Genomic DNA, 26,271 nt, shown 5'->3' with positions numbered 1-26,271 from the left:
TTGAAAATAATAGAGATAATTCTAACCAATCAGGAAAAAGATTCTGTGTAGCTTATAAATACTTTTATGCATACATGCTTATATTATGATAAAGGTAATGTGCATAAGCCTGCATAACTTATTTTGGTGTCCTTTCAGTGAATTATGTCTTTTTTCTTTCTTTTTTGAATAATCGCACAATTTTTAAATTATCTGAACAATTTTTTAAAAAAATACTTATGTCCTCCAGCTTGAAATCTTCTTAAAATAGTGACACATTCCAAAATCAAGTCCAGATTTCACACCATATGAACAAAATATATTTGCTTGCTTTTTGCATTATGTGACATTGTGAAGATGTTCTTTTAACTCCAAAAAAGTAAAAAAAAAAAAAAAATTATTTAGAATCCAATAAACATTCAACTCTCCCCCACTACTGCTTTGTTTTTCACTATCTGCCTCATCTAGGTAACTATATTTTAGGCTTTTTGAAAACATGATTAATAGTGTTTTCTGCATGGAAAGAAGTACATGCTAACTGTTTAATTAAATTAAATCATTTCACTGGTTACTTTTGTTTCTACACTTGCATTTTTAGATAAGGGCAATAAGATCAAGTCTTCAAACTTGGAAAATAACATATTTTCAACAACTCTAAAAATTTAACTAAAAATATTTCTGAGACTTTTCTCAGTTGTCTCTGTAAACACATCTGGTGTGATTATAATTCTGGAGTTTCAATAGAGAAAAAATACTTTGTCAAAGTTAAAATTATGTGCCATCTCTCTTAGGTCAATGATTGATTAATAATATTTCAAAAACTGAAAGAAGTTTTGTTGATAGGAAATTGTGTGTATGTGTACATTACTCAGGATATGTTATAATGGAGAAACAATGAAAAAATATTAGTAACTCAAGTTGAATCTTAGCACCAGTTTATTTTTTGTTGTTGTGATAAAAAATACACACAGACATACACAACTTTGAAGTATATGATATTGTTAACGATGCACACAGTGTTGTACAACAGATCCCTAGAGCTGCCTTGTATGTGACAGCTGTTTGTACGTGCTGCTTTCAAAATTCTCTCTTTTGACTTTTGACAATTTTGTTATGATTTGTCTGTGTTGCTTTTTTTATAGTTGGAGTGAATTGAGCTTCTTGAATTTATATATTAATTTTTTCTCAAATTCACAAAGTTTTTAGTCATTAGTCCTTCACATAAGGTCTCTGCCCCTTTTTCATTTTGTCTCCTTTTGAGCCCCCTATAATATACATGTTCTTTTTGATGTATAGTCCTTCAGGCTCTCTTCATCCTTTTTTATTATTTTTCTTTTGGCTCCTGTGCCTCAGTAATTTCAAAAGTCCTACCTTCAAGTTTGCTGATTCTTTCTGTTAACTGATCAAGAACTATAAAGTGCCTCTAGTGAATTTTTCAATTCATTTTATTTTATTCTTTAGTTCTAGAATTTCAGTTTGATTGTTCTTCATTGGTTCTATCTCTGATGTTATTCTCATTTTGTTCTTAAATCATTTTCCTGATTTCATTTAGTTGCCTGTGCTCTCTTTTAATTCATTGAACATCTCTATGACTTTTTTTAAGCTCTATGTCTTACCAGACGTATTTTAAAAAAATTCTATATCTTACCAGACATAATTCATATATCTCCATTTCTTTAGAGTTGGTTTCTTGTGATTTACTTTGTCCCTTTGAATGGTCCATATTCCACTGCTTCTTTGTATATTTTGTTATCTTCTGTTGGGACTTTGGAATTAAAAAAAATAAATCACCACTCCAGTCTTTGTGTTATAGTTTTTACACAGGGAGGTTTTTCTTCGGTAAGCCCAACTGGATATTCTAGGGATCTTTCAAGTCTTTTCTGGGGCTGTATTTTCTCTGGGTTATTATGTTGTCATCTCCTTATTAAAGAGGTTTGCCAAGTTCCACCACTGACAACTACCTAGTGTCTGTCGGTGGTACTGTAGACCCTGGTACATGTTGAACATTTTTGTTCTCAGTGGATCTCAACCTGGCACTCCTTTCCCGTCAGTACTTAAATTCAGGCAAAATAAAAATCAGCTTCCAAAAGGCCAGAACATTGGATGTCCATTCCACTCTTTTACTCCATCCAGAGGGAATTTGGGTGTTAGTGGTTTCTTCCCAATCATGCCACGGCATGACTAGAAGGGGGTCTGTGAGAAAGTGCCATGAATTTTCCTACCAGATTTTATGTGGTTGGTTTTGTGCTTGCCTACAGCATAGGAACTTCTTAATTGACTTCTGGATTTCTCACAAAGGCAATTAGTTGTATAGTGTTAATTCCACTTCTCTGAGGGGAAAACAGGTCTGAGGTTTCCTCTACCATCTTGCTAGATCTGAACATATTATGCAGGTAATTTCTTAGTCCTTTTAGGTAATTCATATATTTCTATTTTTTAGGGTTGACTTCTGAAGATTTATTATCCCTTTGCTTGGGCTGTTTTTTCATATTTGTACATTTGAAAAAACATCCACCTCTCCCAGTTTTTATGAACTATGATTATATAGGGAAAAACCTTTACTAGTCAGTCTAGCGAGAGAATCTGGTGGCCTCTCAAACCTTTTCTGTGGATGTGTCTTCTGTGTGTATAGATTCCTAATTAGAGGAATTTACTGGTTAGCTTATTTATTTATTTATTTATTTATTTAATTTTTTTATTTTTTTAAGGAACTCATAATCTCTTGCACTCTCTTGTATCTTCTGTTGTACCATGGGCCCTCTGAAGCAGCAGTGTGCTACCCAGTTCTTTATTATTCTTAGCAGCCCCCCTACACTAAAAGATGCTAGATCTCACCCATAACTTAAGAGAAACAGGGAAGAAGCCAAAGCATCAGGTAGCCTACCAAAACAGCAACCAGAACACTGAATGATGCACCTCTTCTCTTTTCCTGTGAAGGAGAAGTTACTGAGCTATATTGGCCTCTGTCTGTTATACCATGAATTTTCTGGAAAAGCAGCATAAAACACAGTTTCTATTTGTTCTCAGCAGTGCCCAGAAATCTACTTATGAAAATATATCAGTGAATACATTTTGGGAAAACAAATATTATAAAGCATATATAACATATAACTTATGCTTTTATAGAATTATTAACCTTTCCTATATTTTTCTAGGCTTTTATCAGAAGCAAATAATATTTAGTATTTTGTCAAAGTTGAATACTATTGAGTTAACAGAACTATTTTTTATTGGCCCTTATAAAATGAGCATATTCCATGTCAATAACAGTTTACATCCACGAAGGCAAAAGAAACAAAAGCAAAAATGAACTATTGGGACTTCATCAAGATAAGAAGCTTTTGCACAGCAAAGGATACAGTCAACAAAACTAAAAGACAACCTACAGAATGGGAGAAGATATTTGCAAATGACATATCAGATAAAGGGCTAGTATCCAAGATCTATAAAGAACTTATTAAACTCAACAGCAAAGAAACAAACAATCCAATCATGAAATGGGCAAAAGACATGAACAGAAATCTCACAGAGCTTCCATAGACACGGCCAACAAGCACATGAGAAAATGTTCCACATTACTTACCATCAGGGAAACACAAATCAAAACCACAATGAGATACCACCTCACACCAGTGAGAATGGGGAAAATTAACAAGGCAGGAAACCACAAATGTTGGAGAGGATGCGGAGAAAAGGGAACCCTCTTGCACTGTTGGTGGGAATGTGAAATGGTGCAGCTAGTCTGGAAAACTCTGTGGAGGTACCTCAAAGGGTTAAAAATAGACCTGTCCTACGATCCAGCAATTGCACTGTTGGGGATTTACCCCAAAGATTCAGATGCAATGAAATGCCGGGACACCTGCACCCGATGTTTCTAGCAGCAATGTCCACAATAGCAAAACTGTGGAAGGAGCCTCCGTATCCATCGAAAGATGAATGGATACAGAAGCTGTGGGCTATGTATACAATGGAATATTCCTCAGCCATTAGAAATGAAAAATACCCACCATTTGCTTCAATGTGGATGGAACTGGAGGGTATTATGCTGAGTGAAATAGGTCAATCGGAGAAGGAAAAACATTATATGTTCTCATTCATTTGGGGAATATAAATAATAGTGAAAGGGAATAGAAGGGAAGGGATAAGAAATGGGTAGGAAATATCAGAAAGGGAGACAGAACATGAGAGACTCCTAACTCTGGAAAACGAACTAGGGGGGTGGAAGGGAGGAGGGCGGGGGATGGGGGTGACCGGGTGGCGGGCACTGAGGGGGGCACTTGACGGATGAGCACTGGGTGTTATTCTGTATGTTGGTAAATTGAACACCAATAAAAAATAAATTTATTATTAAAAAATAACAGTTTTAAAAGTTCTGAATTTTAGTGCAAGCATAATATATTCTATGATTTATTATAACTTATTTAAACATTTATCTTATGATTATCATTTAAGTTGGATAAAATATTATATGCTCAGTTTTGAATACTTAATGCAAGGCTACCTAACTCTTTACCGGATTATTTCCTTAGGAAAAATTATTGGAATTAGGAGTGTTTCATCAATGTATATAATTATATCATTCTTGACACATGCTGTAAGTTTACCTCTTATAAAAGTTCTGACAACTTTTTCATATGCTTAGCTTAGATTTTTATTAGGGTGTTAGCTTACACAAGACACTAACATGCAGAGGAATGGTGTGCCTTATATAACAAGAAGTGTCATGTCATCAATGGAGAAAGACTAGTTTTAAAAAAAATAAGTGTTAGAAAAGAATTTGCACATATGGGGAAAAAGATATTTAACTAGATATCATGTGACAAAAATAATTTAAAATGGATAAGTCATTAAGTCAAAAATAGAGATGACAATAGGAAATATATGGATATACAATTTACATTGAATGTTCTATATCTAAAAGTAATGAGATTAAAAAGAAAACAGTTTCAGAATAATTAACAAATAAGTATTATAAAAATAGTATACAACATATAGGAATACATTAATATTCCATTTTAAAAATCAAATGGGATTTATCATATCTCTTTAAATTTGTTTTGAAAAATTCTAAAATATTAAAAACAAGAATTTTACATGTTTTTCAATTCAGAATGCTGTGCACAAAAATGAAGGCTGGATCATTAGTAGATATATTTGATTAGAAAAATCAAATGGGATTTATATCTCTTTAAATTTTTTTGAAAAATACTAAAATATTAAAAACAAGAATTTTACATGTTTTTCAATTCAGAATGCTGTGCACAAAAATGAAGGCTGGATCATTAGTAGATATATTTGATTAGAAAAATCAAATGGGATTTATATCTCTTTAAATTTTTTTGAAAAATACTAAAATATTAAAAACAAGAATTTTACATGTTTTTCAATTCAGAATGTTGTGCACAAAAATGAAGGCTGGATCATTAGTAGATATATTAGTAGATAAGTATGCTTTTGCATGAATATATAGAGAGTGATTGAACTAATTTGAGTGTAAATAACCAATGTTCTGAAAGCATATAATAAAATAAATCTCTTTAGTTGAAAAGTTTACCTACACTGGCCCAGATTACATTAACATATGTCAAGAGGAATATCTCCTGAATCAAAATTAATTATTGTGAAATTAATGAAGTAAATCATTATCTCAGATAATGAATAAATTTATTGTATGTACTAGATACAAATGATGAATGCATCATACTATCCATGTACTTCCTTGGGTCAGTCCATTTAGTATGTGATTATTCATCTCTGAAATAATGCTGCCTAAGTAATTGAAATGAAATCAATGAAGGATGGTTAGGTAGTGTCAGAATGAAGTAACTAATCAGTGTATCATTGTTAAATGGACAATTACCATGATTAAATAGAATTTATGATTAAAATATATGATTGTCAGGTGAAAACTTATAAAATTTTTATTTTTCTACATAAATATGAAAATAATTTTCTTCTATTAGACTAATGCTATTTATGAAGCACTGTCTCTTGCAGATTAAGTTAGATTATCTCTTTAATCTTCTACAGAACTTTGTGAGATAAGGTTGCTTTGCCATTATGACTGAAAATTGTATTTTGATTCCAAATGTGAGGCTAAATACAATGATTACTTTCAGAACACACAATATCCCACTGAAATAAAAAATATATACCTACTTATGTATTTAACTAACCATCCCTCTCCATATGTATGTGTGTGATCAAGATTAATCATTCTCTCTCTCTCTCTCTCTCTCTCTCTCTCTCTCTCTCTCTATATATATATATATATATATATATATATATATATATATGTATGTATATATATCAAGATTAATCACAGTTCTGGGGAAAAAACGATGATATCAGTAAAATCAGAAATATTTTTGGAAGATGATAATCACACAGTTCCTGTGTTATTTGAAATGTTTCCTTTTAAATGTTTCTATTTGCTTAGCATCAAGTTAGTCATTGGTAATGCTACTGAAATTCTTTGGTGATCAACATCTCTTTCACAGAAGAAAGGTCTCTGGATCTTCCAACTGATCCACATTTGCTCAATACTACTTTTTCTTGTGGAATAAACCTCTTAAATATAACAATTATGCTTTGTTTATTCTGACTGTGACACTATAGTCAAATAGGGTCAAATGTCGGTCTTTTCCTTAAACTCTTTGACTACATCAACAAGAGTCAGTTTCTTTCCTTAAATCAATATGTCATAGTTTGTACAAGAAGCAATAACTAATTTTGTGAAATAATAGGAAACATCACTTAAAATACCATAAAAAATTTAACTATCCAGAAATAAACTAAGTGAGAAAAGTGCAAACCCCTTATGGTCCAAACTACACAACTTTTGGGAATGATATAAAGAAGACTTAGGGAATAGAAATTATTTTTTAAAGGTTTTATTTATTTATTCATTTATGAAAGACATATATATAGAGAGAGACACACAGAGACACAGGCAGAGGGAGAAGGAGGCTCCATTCAGGGAGCCCAATGTGGGACTAGATCCTGGGACTCCAAGATCACACCCTGGGCAAAAGTAGGCGCTAAACCGCTGAGCCACCCAGGGATCCCAGGAATAGAAATTACATTGGAATATTTAACATTTAATTCCACCTAAACTAATATATTGACTTCAATAAATTGAATAGAATGCTAAGGAAAATATTGACAGAGTATCTTATGGGACCTAAAGCCCATAAATATCAGGGTTTTCAAGGACAAACTATATTGTTTGAATATTTTTTCAGCATCATACTTTTTTTTTTTTTTTTTTTTTTGCAATTAGCAAGAGGATTTATTGGACGTTTGCGCAAACGCGCTCTCCGCCTCCGAAGAGGAAGAGAGCCCCGATTAGCAATTACAGGCATCTTTTAAAGGCAAAAGGAAAAAAAAACTGCCTAAAGACAAAAGAACCTCGGGAGTCGCATAGCATTCAGGTTATTGATTTCACAGAGGGTCAACATGAACCTATTCAGGGACATTCCAATCAGGGTGTGGGGGGAAATGGTTTTCTTATTGTAAACAGAATGCTTTTAGTTGCTAAAATTTCAGGAAGACGCCTGGATGGGCTGCCTCTGGATTAGGGCTGGCCCTACTTACAAGGGGGGAGGTTTCTTCATTCCCTCCTCTTGTTTGGGCTGATTTTAACCTTAAAATCTTAGGGAACATTTATTTCTTCAGTTTGGAGGGCCCGACATTGCTGAGTTAATACCAGAGCTTGGGTAATAAACAATCTTTCTCGGATGAACTGGAGCGGCCAGTTGAGGACTCAGGGGCCGAAAGTTAGCAGCAGGAGCAGGATAACTAGAGGGCCCATAATGGTAGAGATTAGGGTGGTCAGCCAGGGAGACTGATTAAACCAGCTTTCAAACCACCCCTGCTGGGCCTCCTGGTCCCTTTGTCTTTTATTTAACCTTTCCCTGAGTTTGGCCATGGAGTCTCTGATGACTCCAGAATGGTCTGCATAGAACAGCATTCCTCTCCCAGGCCGCACACAGGCCTCCCTCTTTCAGGAATAGTAAATCCAAGCCTCTCCTGTTTTGGAGTCCTACTTCTGAAAGTGAGGTGAGGGACTGTTCTAACTTAGAAACGGACTGCTCTAGTGCCCCTAGATCCTCATCTACAGCTGCCTGGAGTTCTATATAACGTCGTGAGCCCTGGATCAGAGCAGCCGCGCCAGTACCCACCCCAGTAGCGACCCCTAGTCCCAACATAACGGCTAGGGTTAGGGAGACAGGTTCACGCCGAAAACGGGTGGGATGTTCATTATACTGATTTTCTAGAGTTTCAGCAGGGTGAGAGAACACCCTGGGTATGATCTGCACCATGACACAGAAGTCGTTTGAGCTATTTAGAACCTTAGCTGACACACAGGGGGTGAGGACTTTGTTGCATGCCCACCAAGTTCCCGGCTGGGGCTCCAGGTAAGAGTCAGTCCCTAAAATCGGGGCGGTAGTGTTGCAGAGTTCCTGGTAACCCCGGGTGAGTATAGTTAGCCTTGACAGTGATGTAATCCCAGGAGGAGGAGGGCCTCCCATCCTGTGTCCCCCGTAGTCTCACACCCCCAATTTTTACAATAGAAGTATTCCCCTCCTCCACAGGTGGGATTTAGCCTGCGATCTCTGTGGTACCCGAGATAGACATAAAAGGGAAGAGTGCTTAGCATGGCCCTTCCGTCAGGCGTGCCACATCCCCTCCATGGGTCTAATCCCAGTCACCCTGGACTGATGTTTCCTGATGTAGACGGAGTCACCGATCTGGAACGGGTTGTCTCCGGGGCGGTAGACAGCTGCAAGGGGTTTCCAGATCTGGCGCTGGATAATCTGGAGCGCCTTTAGCCTGTCCTGTAAACCGGGAGCGTTAGCAAGAGGGTCAATAGCAGAATCTAGTAAGCCCGTTACTGGTGGGGGACCTCCATAGAGAAGCTTGTAAGGAGTTAGCCCATGGCGCGCGGGAGTGTTCCGGACTCGGAACAGAACCATAGGGAGGAGTTGGACCCAGTCTCTAGTGCCAGTCTCCAATGTCAATTTGGTTAGGGTCTCTTTAATTGTTTTATTTATTCTTTCTACCTGCCCTGAGCTCTGGGGTCTGTATGCACAATGTACTTTTTAATTTATCCCCAGTAATCTGGCCACCAACTGACTTACCTGGGAGACGAAGGCGGGGCCGTTGTCCGACCCTATTACCTTGGGCAGTCCAAACCAGGGGAAAATTTCTTCTAGGATTTTCTTGACAACCATCTGGGCAGTTTCTCGTTTGGTGGGGAAGGCTTCTGTCCATCCTCCTGTGGGCCTAGTGCAGCAGCTCGTGCTGTTTCGTCGGCCATCCTGTTCCCCTCTGCTACTGGGTCATTGCCTCGCTGATGCCCCGGACAGTGAATTATCTACCACGGCCGCCCCAGCTTTACGTTCACCATTTCGTAGAAAGCTACTCCCCTCGGTGTACCAGGTTGCTTCAGCATCTGGCAAAGGCTGGTCCGTCAAGCCCCCTCTGGTGCCATGGACCTCGGCTAGGATCTGGTGGCAATCATGCATTAGCAGGGAGGGGGACTCGGTTTCTGGAAGCAAGGTGGCCGGGTTTAGAGATGTAGCCGTTCCGAACCGTATCCGCTCAGAATTCAGTAGCATGGCCTGATAATGGGTGACCCGGGCGTTTGAGAGCCATCGATCAGGGGGCTGGCGGATGACTGTCTCTACGGCGTGGGGGGGCCACCACAGTGAGGGGTTGGCTAAAGGCCAACTTATCTGAGTCTTTTACCAGGACTGCCACAGCCACTATTATTCGGAGACATGGGGGCCATCCTGCAGCCACTCTGTCTAATTTTCTTTTGAAAAGTATGCCACGGGCCTTTTCCAGGGTCCCAGTTTCTGAGTTAGGACCCCTTTGGCTATTCCTTGGTGTTCATCAGCATATAGCGCAAATGGCTTGGTTACATCTGGGAGGCTCAGGGCAGGGGCAGTCAATAAGGCCCTTTTTATTTTGTCAAAAGCCAATTGTTGCTCCTTTCCCCAGTGGTAGGGGGTGTTGGATTTCGTAAGAGGATATAGGGGAGCCGCCAGCTCTGCAAACCCGGGTACCCAGAGGCAGCAGAACCCAGCACTGCTGAGGAACTCTCGTAGCCCTCTGGCATCAGTGGGTGCTGGGATCAGGGCTACAGCCTTTTTGCGGCTCTCTGTCAGCCACCTCTGGCCTCCTTCCAGGAGATATTCCAGATAGGTCACTCGTCTCTGGCCTATTCGGGCCTTTTTGGCGGAGGCCCTATACCCCAGTCCTCCCAGTCTCTCGAGCAGGGCCCCCGTACCTTTTACACAATCCTGTTCTGTCTTAGCCGCTATGAGCAAATCATCCACGTACTGCAGGAGAACGAGGTCCGGATGGCCAACTCCGAATTCTGCCAAGTCCTGATGCAAGGCTTCGTTGAACAAGGTGGGGGAGTTTTTGAATCCCTGTGGTAGCCTTGTCCAAGTGAGTTGTCCTGAGAATCCCGTCTCAGGATCTTTCCATTTAAAGGCAAAAATAGGCTGGCTTTGAGAGCTTAACTTTAGGCAAAAGAATGCATCTTCTAGATAGAGCTCAAGGGTCCTTCTGCCTCAGTTAAAACTGAATGTTGAGCTCCCGTAGCAACCAGGAAGGTCACTGGTTGACCCCCCCACTTTAAGGGTTATCCGAGGCTGGGGGGGGGGGGCTCCTGGCCCTGACATCCCTAATCTTCATCCTCTAGGGACAGTACGGGAATGGGCTTCTTCTTAGGTCCCTGCGTTTGGCCCTTCTTTGGACAATCTTTAACCCAATGTCCTTTTTCCTTGCAGTAGGCACGCTGGTCTCGTTCAACCCGTGGTCTTCTTGTCTCCCAGGTCCTTACTCTGTCCTGACTTACTCTGCCCTGAGCCCTGTACTATGGTGGCCAGTATCCCAGTCAGTTCTTTATTGCGTTTCCTCTCTCTCTCTCTCTCTCTCCTCTCTCTCTCTAAGTATACATACGGTAGCCTTCCATTAATCTTTCCAGAAAACCTGCACTATAGCACGTACCTTTGCCAAATTGGTGGGGCGTCACCCTGCCCCTCTGAGACCCGCTAGGAGTACCTGGCGATAGAGACGGAGCCGCTCCCTACCAGCAGCAGTGTCGTAGTCCCAGGTCGGGCGAACCAAGGGGAAAACGTCCTCAATTTCATTAGGCAGCTGGGTCGGCCTCCCATCCGCCCCGGGGACGTTTTTCTGTAGACGCGCGGTCTCTCCTCCGTGGTGAGGAGAGTCTGCAGGAGCTGATCAGGGTGCCCATGGGGTCCTGGCTGAGAGACCGGGGCCTTCACCTGCAAGATAATATCAATATTAAAAGTTCCATTCCTGGGCCACCCGACGTTGAGAGTCGGCCACTCTGAGGAGCAGAAGGTGACCCATCTTCGTCTTCTGACTTCGACCGAAAGGTTGTGTGCTCGGCCGGCGACTTCTTTCCAGTGATCTAGAGCGAGGCTTAAAGGGGTGGTTACAGTTTGCCCCGCGGGTGTAGAGAAGAGGTGAGCGGGGAGGAGGAGGACAGGAAGAAAGACACAGAACAGACATGCACACAGATGACAGGACTGGCACGGCGGATTCAGACGGGAGCGGTCGCCAACAACGACCCTCCCTGAAGAGGAGGGAGTGCCGGGCTCCCTCCCTCTTCCAGACCACTCCGGAGTCCGACTCCGGAGCGGGACCAGAAAGACAAAGAATGAACAGACACACACGAATGACAGGACCAGCACGGCAGATTCAGATGGGAGCGGTCGCCAACAACGACCCTCCCCGAAGAGGAGGGAGTGCCGGGCTCCCTTCCTCTTCCAGACCACTCCGGAGTCCGACTCCGGAGGGGGACCAGGGGTCTCAGGGCACGTCTGCCTCCCCCGCTGGTCCAGATACAGAGTACAGCGTCCTGCAGGCACAATACAGACCCGGCACAGACCTGGCCAGTCAGACAAACGGACGAGACAGATATGACATTTAGCGAGCTCGGTCTTACCTCCTACCGGTCTTAGGATTGAGCCTGGGGCGTCTCGGATCCCGGACGAGCCCCCAAATGTTGGACCCTGGCTCACGGGTGCCAACGTGTCCCGGCGGACGCCCCAGAGACTCAGACCCCAGACAGGCAGATGCAATTAGCAAGAGGGTTTATTGGACGTTTGCGCAAACGGGCTCTCCGCCTCCGAAGAGGAAGAGAGCCCAGCATCATACTTTTATCTGGAAAAGCAAAGACAGTATATTCCAAGGAAATTTTGGTAAAATTTCAACAGAAATACTTTTCTCGCTGTAATTACAATAGTCTAATATTAAAATAATTAAGAGTTTTGGAGCACAGCAACACAATAAAGTAATCATAGAAAACCTTTCATAACTTTATTATCAACTTACACATGACAGCAGGGACATTTCAAAGCAACGGGAAAAAGATAGAATTTTCAACAATTGTTCTGGGACCTTTATACATATGAGATAAAAATTCTTACCTGAAGGGTGCCTGGGTGGCTCAGTCGGTAAACTAAGCATCTGCCTTTGGCTCAGGTCATGATCCCAGGGTTCTGTGATCTAGCCCATCATTGGGCTACCTGTCCTTCTTCCTGCCCCTCCCCCTGCTTGCACTCTCTCACTCTTGCTGTCTCTCAAATAAATAAAATCTTTTTCTTTTCTTTTTATGATAGTCACAGAGAGAGAGAGAGAGAGGCAGAGACATAGGCAGAGGGAGAAGCAGGCTCCATGCACCGGGAGCCCGACGTGGGATTCGATCCTGGGTCTCCCGGATCGCACCCTGGGCCAAAGGCAGGCGCCAAAGCGCTGCGCCACCCAGGGATCCCTCAAATAAATAGAATTTTAAAAAATTCTTACCTCATGCATTATTCAAATATAAATAATATGAAACATTTAAATTAAAAAATCTTACAAATATATTGAAACAAAATATGGGATTATTTTGTTAGTAATAATTGTCTCAATTTTGAGTTTATCAAAATTTTAACAGGTTTGATCACATATAAAATAGTAAAAGTTATGTGGTGAAATTATAAATATAAGAAATTATAAAATATAAATATAAAAATGTAAATATGTCATTCTTAGGGGACTATAAGTAAATATTTGCAATGTATAAAATAATGAAGATTAAATAACCATACTCTGTGTAGAATTACTACAAATAAATAAGAAAAGACAAAAAGCTCAGTATTAAAAATGGACAGCATATATGACCAAAATTCATTAAAAATATACAAATAGTAAATATATAAACAAATGGATTCTAACCCTCAGTAAATATCAAGGACATAAGCATTGAAATAATTAAGTTTCATTTACCAATTTATCAAAAATTTATCAGAATTTACTACTAGATGCTATATGAAAAACTTAATTCATTTTTTTCCAGTTTCAGGTTTTTATTAAATTACAATTAGTTAAGATATGATGCAGTATTAGTTTCAGGAGTAGAATTTAGTGATTCATCACTTAAATATGGCACCCAGTGCTCATCACAACAAATGCCCTCCTTAATGACCATCACTTCCTTATCCCATCCCCCGCCAATTCCCTTCCAGTAACCCTCAGTTTGTTCTCTATAGTTAAGGGTCTGTTTTATGGTTTTAAATTCCACAAATGAGTGAAATCTTACACTGTCTATCATTCTTCAACTGAATTACTTTGCTTAGTGTATTACAGTCTAGCTCCATCCACATCATTGTAAAGGGCTAGATTCCATTCTTTTTGAAGGCTGAGTAATATTCAATTGTGTATGTACACCACCTCTTCTTTATCCATTCATCCGTCGATGGACCTTTGGGTTTTTTCCCTGATTTGGCTATTGATTTCCATGATTGGCTACATGCTGCTATAAACATCAGCATGTACCCCTTTGAATGTGTATGTTTATATTCTTTGAGTAAATACCTAGGAGTATAATTTCTGGATTGTAGTTCTATTTTTAACTTTCTGAGAAACTACCAAAATGTTTTCCAGAGTGGCTGCACAAGTTTGCACTCCATCCAACAGTGTCAGAGGGTTCCCTTTTCTCCAAATCCCTGCCAACACTTATTGTTCCCTGTGTTGTTAATTTTAGCTATTCTGACAGGTGTGAGGTGGTATCTCATTGTAGTTTTGATTTGTCTTTTCCTGATGGTGAGTGATGTTGAACATCTTTTCCTGTGTCCATTAGCTGAAAAGTTTAATTTATGGAAAATTTTGCACTTATCTGTGGATGTTCATAGGACATTTATTGTATCATACTTTTAACTAGCAACACTTGGAACCATTTAAAAGCTTAACTCTAGGCAGCCCTGTTGGCTCAGCGGTTTAGCGCCGCCTTCAGCCCGGGGTGTGATCCTGGAGACCAGGAATCGAGTCCCACGACCGGCTCCCTGCATGGAGCCTGCTTCTCCCTCTGCCTGTGTCTCTGCCTCTCTGTGTGTGTGTGTCTCTCATGAATAAATAAATAAATATTTTAAAAAAAGAAGAGAAACTATTCCAATATTTAAAAAAGCTTAACTCTAGGAAAATGATTACATTCCTCTAAATTATGGTACCTCTACACCATGGAGTCTGAAAAATAATGTTTATCTACACAAACAGAAGTGGAAAGTTCACTAGAAAATATTGACAAGGATAAAAAAGAAATATTTTAAAAAGGTAATCAAAGCACAGAAAAATATAAATGACATGATGTATTTATTTTAAAGTATGCATGTTAAGCTGATGAAACAGTCCTAACATATAGCACAATAGAACTCAAAGAAAATATTGTAGCAAACAAATGAGGCCTTATATTGATACTAAGAATGAGAGTGAGAAGCGTGATTTTTAGGAACATGTATGCACCAAAAAGCCTCAAAGTATATAAAGAAACCACCACCAATAAGCTTATAGAAAGAAACAAGTACCATAATCATTGTAGTTAACTATTTATAGATAGCCCTCTGAGGAACCGATAGACCAAATAGATTAAAATTGGAGACAGTTAGAAACTGAACGTTACAAATAAAGAATTCAAACCAATAGATATATGTAGAACTCCATATATGAGATCCACTTAACCCCAGAATATAAGACATAAGCAATATTCACAAAAATACATTGCATATAGTGTTCACAGAGTCAATAGCAAAACAAAACAAACTTTAGAATTGATTTTAAAAGGACAGCAATGGTATAGTCCAGTCATTTTAAAATGAGATTTTTTAAATAATCATGATAACTCAAAATCAGTTGATCTACCTCTCCCAAACTTAAAAGGAAAGTTTCTATCTTTAAAAGTCCTTTCAGAAATAACCTTTGTATAATTTACTATTTCCTGTATAATCACTTAACATTCTGTACCTGGTAATTCCAGAGTTTTTGGTGTTTGGAAGTCGATATCTATAGTTTTGAGTTTATGATGACTCTTGCTCATGGCACTTTCTTTCCTTCAGTGATTTTCAGTTAAAGCCCAGATATGCCTGATATATCTGGATAACTTGATCAAAATTTATATAATAATAGCATACTCATATATACCATTTACTTAGGGGTAGACACTGGTAAATATTATGTGGTATATTTACTGAAGTAATCCTTAAGTGTGAGGAGAATCAAATATTACAAAGCAGTGTTCCAAATTCAAATGAAAAGGCAAAACCAAATGTGTAATTCTGAAAACACCAAGCTCACTAAAGCTCAAGTAACAAAAAGAGCAATATTAAATAAAAGACATGGTATATGTGAGGGAAGAATATGGAATTCCTTGAAGTATCATATACTTACACTTCCCCTATACGTATATATATGTGTGTGTGTGTGTGTGTGTGTGTGTATTCAAATCTCTGGTTTTGAGTATATATGTTTATATATATATGTCTATATAGAATGTATGTATGTATGTATTTATCTATCATCTATTTACTGAGAAAAAAATGGAAAAGTGTAGATAATTCAAAGTTGGAGTTGATGGGAGTGTAAATTGGTGCAGCCACAATGGAAAATAGTATGAAGGCTCCTCAAAAAATTAAAAAATAGAACTGTTTATGATACAGCAATTCCATATCTGAATGTTTATCCAAAGAAAGTGAAAACATTAATTCAAAAAGATATATGCACCCCTGAGTTCACTGGAGCATTATTTACAATGGCCAAGATATGGAAAAAACTCCAGTGTCCGTCCATTGGTAGATAAATGGACAAAGAAGATGTGTTTTATATACATACAATGGAATTTCTACCTAGCTATTAGAAAAGAATGAGGTGTTGTCATTCGCAACAACAGGAGCGGACCTTGAGGTAGTTACACTAAGCAAACTTAGAGGACAGAAATACTGTATGATTTTGCTTATGTGTAGAATCTAAAGAATAAATGAACAAACAAAACAAAACTCATAGATACAGAGAATACACTGGTTTCCAGAGGGGAGGGGGATTGGCAAATGGGTGAAATGGGTGAACAGGATCAGAAAGCACAAACTTCTAGTTATAAAATAAGTTAAGTCATGATGTAATGTAAGCATGGTGACTATAGTCAATAACGTATTATAAGTTTGAAAGTTACTAAGGAAGTGGTACTTAAAAGTTCTCATCACAAGGAAAACAATTTGCAATTTTGTGTGCTTAGTAATTAGAGTTATTGTGATGATCATTTTGCAATGTATGCAAATGTTGAATCATTATATTGTATACCTGAAACTAATATATAATATTGTGTACTACTTATACTTCAATAAAAATAGCAGTCAGTAGTACTATTCTTCTATATCATTCTTTTTCCAGTAGCCTAGTTTTACAAGGAAGTCTAGTATTCATCCAGCTAATGCATATCTTGCTTGATGCTGTATCAGTCTCACAGATCCTCAGACACACTTCTGGTTCAAAACTGTGTTTTGGTCTGTTAGGCTAATGGGCTGGGGTTTATCTTAATTAAGAAGATGTCCTTTAACAATCTTTCTAATCACTAGTTTCCATTTAAACTGAGACCTTAACTGTCCCAGTGCTGATGCTAATAGCCAGTAAGGAATTATCCTTCTTATCATGGCTTCTGATCTGATAATTGGAATAAAATAGTTTATTGGACTTACGACTAGTTTCTAGCGTATAATAAACAACCGAAATAAAAAGAACAATGCCTAACATTTAGTTTCTGTGAATCCTTCTTTTTTTTTTTTTCTGTGAATCCTTCTGATTTTCTTCTCCTTCTTATTTACCTTAAGATAAAATCAAGTTTGTTCTTTTTATAATGGCCTAATGATTTCCAGTTTTAGGATATGTGTCTGAATTTTTGATGAGAAGCTCCAAAACCTAATTTTAAATACACATCAACTTTAATTCCTGAGCATCAATGAATATGACCTTTAAACAATAATACAATTTCATCTATCTAGTCCATGACTAAATCTTTTCACTTCATATTGTATTATAATCCTTTGAATCATTTTATGTTGTCATTTTTATGTAATCCAAGAGGAAAGGGTATAGAGATGACAATATTAATCTTGACATCACTGACATAAGTTCTTTGTAATGGGAAGCAGCATCAGAGGCCAAATGAGTAAAAGTCGGAAACATAATAGCGGGGGGCGGGGGAGGATTAAGTCTTTACAGGTAATTCATATGATTTTTTTCTAGTAAAAAATAGTAATATTTAAAATTTCTTACCTGAGTGTTGATCCACATTTTTTGTAATATTAAATTCAGACTACTTACCTAGATGAAAATGGTTTTTCTATATTGTCTTCATTCAGATTAACATTTGCTATGGTTATTATATAGACCTGAGACAATTGCTCAGGTAACAAATATCTACTCTATGGAATGAGATGGCCTCATAGACTTTGCTGCCGTAATTGGGCTTTTTCATTGTTGCCTTGCCTTCAATGCAAAGAATTTCTACTGTCTTTATCCTCTTTGGTATTATGTATGCTTCCCTATGATCTATATAGGGCTTGACTTTCAAGAAAAGATTTACAGTGGTGCAGCTCCGAAAGTTTAAAATAATGGGCTTCTTTCTTTAGTGCCTACTTAAGTGCATCCTTTTCTCATAACAGTTACCAAGAAACTCTATGCCTTCCTTTATACACTACTGATTGACTAAAAGAAGTAAAACAGTTATATGATAGTCCCTACTATAACCTTTTCTCTACTATCATATGACCTTCTGGTAGAAGGATACTCTGCTTTTCAGAGTAGGATCTATGAGAAAATTTCTTCTTGTCTATACAATTTACACATAATTTTACAGACCTACTTTACTTTCATATCTCAAGAAAATTTATAGTATCAATGTTTAGCTGTAAGAAATACAATATAAGAGAGAAGTGTTACCATAAAATTTTATTTAAGCAAAATAAATGATTGGTGACAGTAGAATAACCTTTTAATATTTTAATTATAAACTTTGAGCTCTGAATATTATATGAGGAAAAGGAGATGGCATATTCTCATAAACATGTCAACAAAGTAATTGAAATGTCACTTGATTTATCTTAAAAGTATTTTACATTATTTGCTGGCTTTCGCTTTTTTGCTTATGGTAAATTATATTTACCAATTGTCACCTTGTTCTTTTTTAACCATAATTTTTGAAGAGATATACTATTCTCTAGCTTATTTTTCAATATAATCAATATTTTTTCTCATGTTGATAAATGCTTTTCTACACTATGAGAATGCTTTTGAATAATTGAAAATGTTTTTAATTGTCTACTTTATAAAATTACAAGAAAGATACATATGTATCTTTATATTTATATTATAACTTTTGTGTTTGGAATTTTAAGGAAAAAATATTGAAATGTTTTAGAATGAACAAAGCTAAAATTGAATTTGAAATAGTTAATTTTAAATGATATTAATTATAAATCCAATTGATTTTATTATTTACATTACGTTGATAAATCTCATGTTATATAGATCAAATGTTATTTTTATTTACATTGCTTCTTAACCCATTGATAGTTGTAAAGATATTATCCAGTTCACCTTCAAGTATATCTTGACCTTAGTGTGGCTTCACAAATTTGAGAAAATAATAATAATAATAATAATAATATGTTTTGTTACATAATATTTTATGCCAGACCTTAAGGGAAGTACTCAATACACAATTACCATGAGTCAAGTATAGAAAGGATTCCCAATTTTGCTATTTTAAAGATGAAAAACTTGAAGCTCAGAGAAGTTCTATAATTTACTTAGGGTCACTTGTGAAGTGGGACAGTAGAGTTTTAAACCAGGACAATATGGCCTCAAAGCCTTTGCTTTTAGCTACTGCTATATTTAGTAGAATGCCAGTCCTAGCTCAAGGCACAGCCTCCAGAGAGCCGAAAGTTAAATACTCAGGGATTCTGTGAACTGGTTGTTAAGCCGCTAGCAATTTGAAGTTAGCCACGGAAGGGATATTTTCACCATAAAAATCAGCAAATGCTACAAAATGGGACTTGATGCACACTTTCATTTCCTCCACCTGACAGTTTACTAGCATACCATTGCCCCTACTACCAAAGTCTTCTCAATATTTACCTATACATTAGGCTACAGATATAAATAACAGTTGTAAATTTTTTATCATTTACTGAGTATTGCCTATAAGCTGCTAGCCATTAAGAAATTTGCCATTAAAAAAAGAAATTTGCCATTAATAGTTCTGAATTAAATATGTCATCTTTTATTGTCATATCTAAATTTTTTTGTAGAGAAGAGTGTGTAATGAATTATCTCTTTTATTTTCAGTGATAGTGGAAAGTGGAAAGATAATTTCTTTTGTGGCCTATATCAATTCTGGATATTGTAACATTTATAGAAATATTGTAGGACTTACGAAACTAGAACCAAAAAAAGCGGTAAGCTTTAAACCTGTATATTCTCTTTAGTCATAATTGAATCTAGCCTAATTATTGAACATTTGCTATTTGTTTCTCTTATTTTGTTAAATTTCTCTTCAATTTTTTGGACTAATTTTTGTTGTTTCTTTTCTTTTTACTGAGTTGTAAGTTGTAAGAAAGTAAGATACATTATATAGAGTTGTAAGACAGGAATGACCAAAAAACACATTAGAGATGCTTAATATCTTTATTCCTCAGAGAAATGCAGATTCAAACCACAACAAGTTCCCACTTTAAGTATATCAAATTGGTTAAAATACACTTAGCATATGACCCAGAAATTCCACACTAGATATTTACTAAAGAGAAATAAAAATACACATTTACAAGAAGACCCACATGGATCTTGATAAGCCAAAAAACTGTAAGTAATCCTAATGTCCATGGGCTCTTGCATGGATAGAAACGTTGTGATCTCTTCATACAATGGAATGCCATACTTCAATAAAGAGAACTAATGCACTCAAGAATATACATGAAGCTCAAAGCATTAGGCTGAGCAGAACCATCAAACCCAAAAGAGTGCAGTCTACATGATGCCAGGTTTATGAAGTTCTAGAACAGTCACAGAAAGAACACTAATGCAGAGTGATAGAAAAGTTAGAGCTAATCCTTTTTTTATTGGTCGGACAGTCTTCAATAGCATTCAGTTCAATATGTAAAATAAACTTCATTGAATTCTGCTACATGAATTATATTCAGTATGAAGATTTGCCATTTATACAAGTGGCAATTCTTCAAGTTAGATATTGTTTTGACCCCAGGATACTTACTTAGTAAAGGTTTCCCCTGCTCTGAGTTCCTGTCATCATCCTACTCTGAGAGCTATTATGCTTTTAGGTTTTGTTTGTTTGTTTGTTTGTTTTGTTTCTTATTTTGCTGTTCATCAACTACTCCCCGTTTCATGCTGTTGAGAATTCCCAGAAAAGGTAATTTGTACTGTTGCCTTTTTCTCCAGAATCATGCATACTAAAAACCTGTAGGTCCTTTTCCACTGTTTCCAATTCGGAAATAAATTACTAGTTCCCTGAGTCAAACTCACTTTCCATGTTTCTTTTTTGTTTAAACAAGAAACTCTGGATGGAATTCCATCTGTGGCCATTAATTCCATCAATTCTGGTCCTGGCACTCTGTGCTTATTTTCTTATTCACTATTAATCCAACAAATGTGCCTTGCAACTGAGGCTGACAAATGTTAGATCACAAAACATACAAAGCTGAGCTAGGACCTTGAAAAATGGAATGAGCTCAATGTTTGCTAAACATCTTAGTGGATTAAAAAATAATTTGCAGGTCACTGAATGACGGTACTTTTAATTACCTTAGATATGCTGAAGTTATTTATCAATTTACTATGGTTCTAATATAATTAAATACATATATACATAACTGTTTTCTCTGACTTTATTGAAATTGCAATTTATATTAAATACCGTATACCAAAATGATTTATGAACAGTGAATTTTTTATAGTAACAGTATCCATTGTATGAAAGTAGTTTCATTGAACATCAATTATCTGTATCTCTTACAGAAAAAAATTAAAAAACTTGTTTGTATGGGTAAACTTAAGGAAAAGGAGTCCTTTGGTGAGATTAGTGTTCTTCTTCAAGTTCCTTTCACATGTACTATAGTTACTGGAAAAGAGGTTGAGATGGCAATCATTGAAGATAAGGACCTATTTGGTAAATACATACATGTCTTTTATGCCATTTTATTTGATGAAGTTTTGACAAGCATGGATATATTTCACAGAAAGATATGGACATTCAAGAGTAGGTGTATATATATGTATTTACAGAAAGAATATATCTATACATAGTCCCCTTTAACATTTCCTATTCTGTCAGATTTAATTGTGCTACTTTTAGGAAGTATTAACATATTTCAAAACACTTTGATTTGAAAATAATAAAGTATCTGCTCATTCTCAAGTTACCATTAATAGCATCATTCCTTCCTTCCCTTTAAGAAGCATCTTTTGGTTTTTCATCTATACAATTTTTGCTTCTATGCTTCTGATTCAGGTCAAGAGTGTGCTATCTTCTAATGTTTAATCTATACCAAGTGTATGTGAAGAATCATGGCTTCTAGCATTTAAGCCTTTATCTGAAATTAGAGCATTAGCAGTATTAAAAGAGTAATCACGCAGCTACCTGTGTTTGGTCCTCCAAACATTATACTCAAATAGGAAATGCAATTGAGTATGAAGGATAAATGAATAGGGATTAATAAGTGATGACAACAGGATATTTTTTAAGAAAAATATAGTTTTTTTGTATAACAAAACTAATATCAACCATTAGATAAAGGATAAAAGAGGAAAAATTCATAAAAATTAACATGGGTGAGAAATTTCCTTTAAATAAACTCAATTAGAAACATTCCTGTGATCATCCATGTATGATTGACTGAATCCCCTTATCCTGATTTTCAAGTTTTGTTTATGTTTTTTAAAGAATATGTACTCTCTACCTGCTTGACTGTGATTTTGCTTAAATTTAAACTCATATATCCATTTTTTTAATTTATAAATTTGAAATAGCATTGATTAATTTTCTTTGTTTCTGTGGCATTCAAATGCAACCCCCAAGGTAAATGTGACTTAAAAATTAATACCAACCATCAATTAAAATTACAATATTCTCACTTGATATAGGCTAAGTTTTTCTTTTCCTGTACTAATTACATTAACTGGTGCAAGGCAAATACACTGTAGACTCTTTTATGTAAATCAACATTTCACACATGAAAGTACCCCTTTGAAGCATGTATTAGAATATTCTTTGCTGTCTGGCAACCTAAAATTAAAATAGATGGTATAGTATAAGTTTAGTTGTGTTTTGTATGTGTGGTGTATGCTTAATATTTCTTTCTATATGCTCTGTTCATTTGAGGCTGAGTTTTAAAGCTACTGACACTTTGTGTCCCTAATTAAACATTTCCTAAACAGAAATGTTCTTAAGGGTTATATTTTGCTTGTTTTCCCAAAACTTATAAGAAAATAAAATATTTTACAGTTGACCCTTAAACAACATAGATTTGAACTGTGTGGATCCACTTATACATGGATTTTTTTTGATAAATATATTACAGTACTGAAAAATGTATTTTATCTCCCTTATGATTTTATTAATAACATTTTCTTTCCTGTAGCTTACTTTATAAAATATATATAACATACAAAATATGTATTAATTGCTTGATATTAGTAGTTTAGTTTGGGGAAGTCAGAAGTTATACATGGATTTTGACTGCTCAGGGGTTTGCGCCCCAACCCTGGCTGTTCAAGGATCAACTGTATTTAATTTGAGTCTTTTTTAAAAAGATTTTTTTTATTTATTTGAGAAACAGAGAGAGAAAGAAAGGAGAGAGACAGAGAGTTCAAATGGGGGGAGCAGCAGAGGGAGAAAGAGAGAAGCATACTTCCTGCTGAGCATGGAGCCAAACGCAGGGCTCAGTCTCAGGAGCCTGAGATAATTATCTGAGCTGAATTCAAGAGTCCAATGCTCAACCAAATGAGCTGCCCAGTCATCCCTAATTTCAGAGTCTTAAAGAAAGAGATTTTATTTATTTATTCATGAGAGACAGAAAGAGGCAAAGACACAGGCAGAGGGAGAAGCAGGCTTCATGCCAGGAGCCTGAAGGACTTGATTCCGGGACTCCAGGATCATGACCTGAGCTGAAGGCAGACGCTCAACCACTGAGCCACCCAGGTGCCCCAGAGTCTTTTTATTTCTACATTCTAATTATTTTATATTTTATTTCAAAAAAGTAAAAGTATATATATATATATATATGAAGCTAATTTTTTTTTTCAAACTATTTATAAAAGACACAGAGAGAGAGAGTCAGAGACTTAGGCAGAGGGAGAGGCAGGCTCCATGCAGGGAGTCTGATGTGACTCAATCCCAGAACCCCAGGATCACACCCTGGGCCAAAGGCAGACGTTCAACCACTGAGCCACCCAGGCTTCCCAGAAGCTAAATCATTTTAATGAGAAATGTAATGGTCAATTTTGCTGAAGAATCATCTCCACACATGAACAATGTTCCTTATTTTTGCATTTTCATAATACTTCATTGTGTTTCCATCTATCCTGCTATTTATTATCTGAAATATGAATCCATCTCTGTAAAACAGCATAGGGGAGGACTTAAGTGAAAGTAAAATGTGCCTTGAAAAATACCAAGGTGATGACAAATTAGAAGCATTAAAGTAGAATAATAAACATGTGTCATCTTGCAATCAGGATGTAATACTATTATTAGCTGGTGTATTATATTGGTGATAGGGATAATTGTTTATATTTGAAGTTGTCTGTTAAAAGATAAACAAAAACTAATAAAACCAATTTGCTCCAACAGAATTCTCAGCCATATGTGGATTACATGGCCTGCATTTTCTAATTTATCAAAAATTGTTAAATATACTATTTCTTTTTAGAATTATAAATTGCATTACTGGAAAACCAAATTAAAGTTCATGTCTTTTCTTAGGTATACAAGTCACATTCTCTCTATTTGTTACCATATAAATCACATTGAATGACCCAGTTTATCAACAATATTTAGTAAATACCTAATGGGAACAATGAATTCACTAAACTTATACTTTGAGGATAGGTAGAACAGAATTTAAGAAACACAAGAGGATACAAAATCAATGCCCAGAAATCAATGGCATTTCTATACACTAACAATGAGACTGAAGAAAGAGAAATTAAGGAGTCAATCCCATTTACAATTGCACCCAAAAGCATAAGATACCTAGGAATAAACCTAACCAAAGAGGTGAAGGATCTATACCCTAAAAACTATAGAACACTTCTGAAAGAAATTGAGGAAGACACAAAGAGATGGAAAAATATTCCATGCTCATGGATTGGAAGAATTAATATTGTGAAAATGTCAATGTTACCCAGGGCAATTTACACGTTTAATGCAATCCCTATCAAAATACCATGGACTTTCTTCAGAGAGTTAGAACAAATTATTTTAAGATTTGTGTGGAATCAGAAAAGACCCCGAATAGGCAGGGGAATTTTAAAAAAGAAAACCATAGCTGGGGGCATCACAATGCCAGATTTCAGGTTGTACTACAAAGCTGTGGTCATCAAGACAGTGTGGTACTGGCACAAAGACAGACACATAGATCAATGGAACAGAATAGAGAACCCAGAAGTGGACCCTGAAATGTATGGTCATCTAATATTCGATAAAGGAGGAAAGACTATCCATTGGAAGAAAGACAGTCTCTTCAATAAATGGTGCTGGGAAAATTGGACATCCACATGCAGAAGAATGAAACTGGACCACTCTCTTTCACCATACACAAAGATAAACTCAAAATGGATGAGAGATCTAATTGTGAGACAAGAGTCCATCAAAATCCTAGAGGAGAACACAGGCAACACCCTTTTTGAACTCGGCCACAGTAACTTCTTGCAAGATACATCCACAAAGGCAAAAGAAACAAAAGCAAAAATGAACTATTGGGACTTCATCAAGATAAGAAGCTTTTGCACAGCAAAGGATACAGTCAACAAAACTAAAAGACAACCTACAGAATGGGAGAAGATATTTGCAAACGACATATCAGATAAAGGGCTAGTTTCCAAAATCTATAAAGAACTTATTAAACTCAACAGCAAAGAAACAAACAATCCAATCATGAAATGGGCAAAAGACATGAAGAGAAATCTCACAGAGGACGACATGGACATGGCCAACATGCACATGAGAAAATGCTCTGCATCACTTGCCATCAGGGAAATACAAATCAAAACCACAATGAGATACCACCTCACACCAGTGAGAATGGGGAAAATTAAGCAGGCAGGAAACAACAAATGTTGGAGAGGATGCGGAGAAAAGGGAACCCTCTTACACTGTTGGTGGGAATGTGAACTGGTGCAGCCACTCTGGAAAACTGTGTGGAGGTTCCTCAAAGAGTTAAAAATAGACCTGCCCTACGACCCAGCAATTGCACTGTTGGGGATTTACCCCAAAGATACAGATGCAATGAAACGTCGGGATACCTGCACCCCGATGTTTCTAGCAGCAATGGCCACAATAGCCAAACTGTGGAAGGAGCCTCGGTGTCCATCGAAAGATGAATGGATAAAGACGATGTGGTTTATGTATACAATGGAATATTACTCAGCAATTAGAAACGACAAATACCCACCATTTGCTTCAACGTGGATGGAACTGGAGGGTATTATGCTGAGTGAAATAAGTCAATCGGAGAAGGACAAGCAGTGTATGTTCTCATTCATTTGGGGAATATAAATAATAGTGAAAGGGAATATAAAGGAAGGGAGAAGAAATGTGTGGGAAATATCAGGAAGGGAGACAGAACATAAAGACACCTAACTCGGGGAAACAAACTAGGGGTGGTGGAAGGGGAGGAGGGCGGATGTTGGAGGGGAATGGGT

At 36.8% G+C, this 26,271-nt stretch overlaps 1 protein-coding gene across 1 annotated transcript in view; it reads left to right on the top strand.

Annotated features, from left to right (window-relative positions):
- CNBD1 (cyclic nucleotide binding domain containing 1) overlaps window positions 1–26,271 on the top strand; it is a 541,281-nt gene that overhangs the window by 339,914 nt on the left and 175,096 nt on the right. The window contains exons 10-11 of the mRNA XM_041768591.1: window positions 19,681–19,790; window positions 21,367–21,517. Coding sequence (XP_041624525.1) covers window positions 19,681–19,790; window positions 21,367–21,517 — 261 coding nt within the window. The remainder of the gene's footprint in view (window positions 1–19,680; window positions 19,791–21,366; window positions 21,518–26,271) is intronic.

Source organism: Vulpes lagopus, chromosome 9, assembly GCF_018345385.1.
Source record: "Vulpes lagopus strain Blue_001 chromosome 9, ASM1834538v1, whole genome shotgun sequence".
Classification (NCBI taxonomy): domain Eukaryota; kingdom Metazoa; phylum Chordata; class Mammalia; order Carnivora; family Canidae; genus Vulpes; species Vulpes lagopus.
The sequence above is the reverse complement of the archived record's forward strand: the minus strand, read 5'-3'. Positions and strand labels throughout refer to the sequence as shown.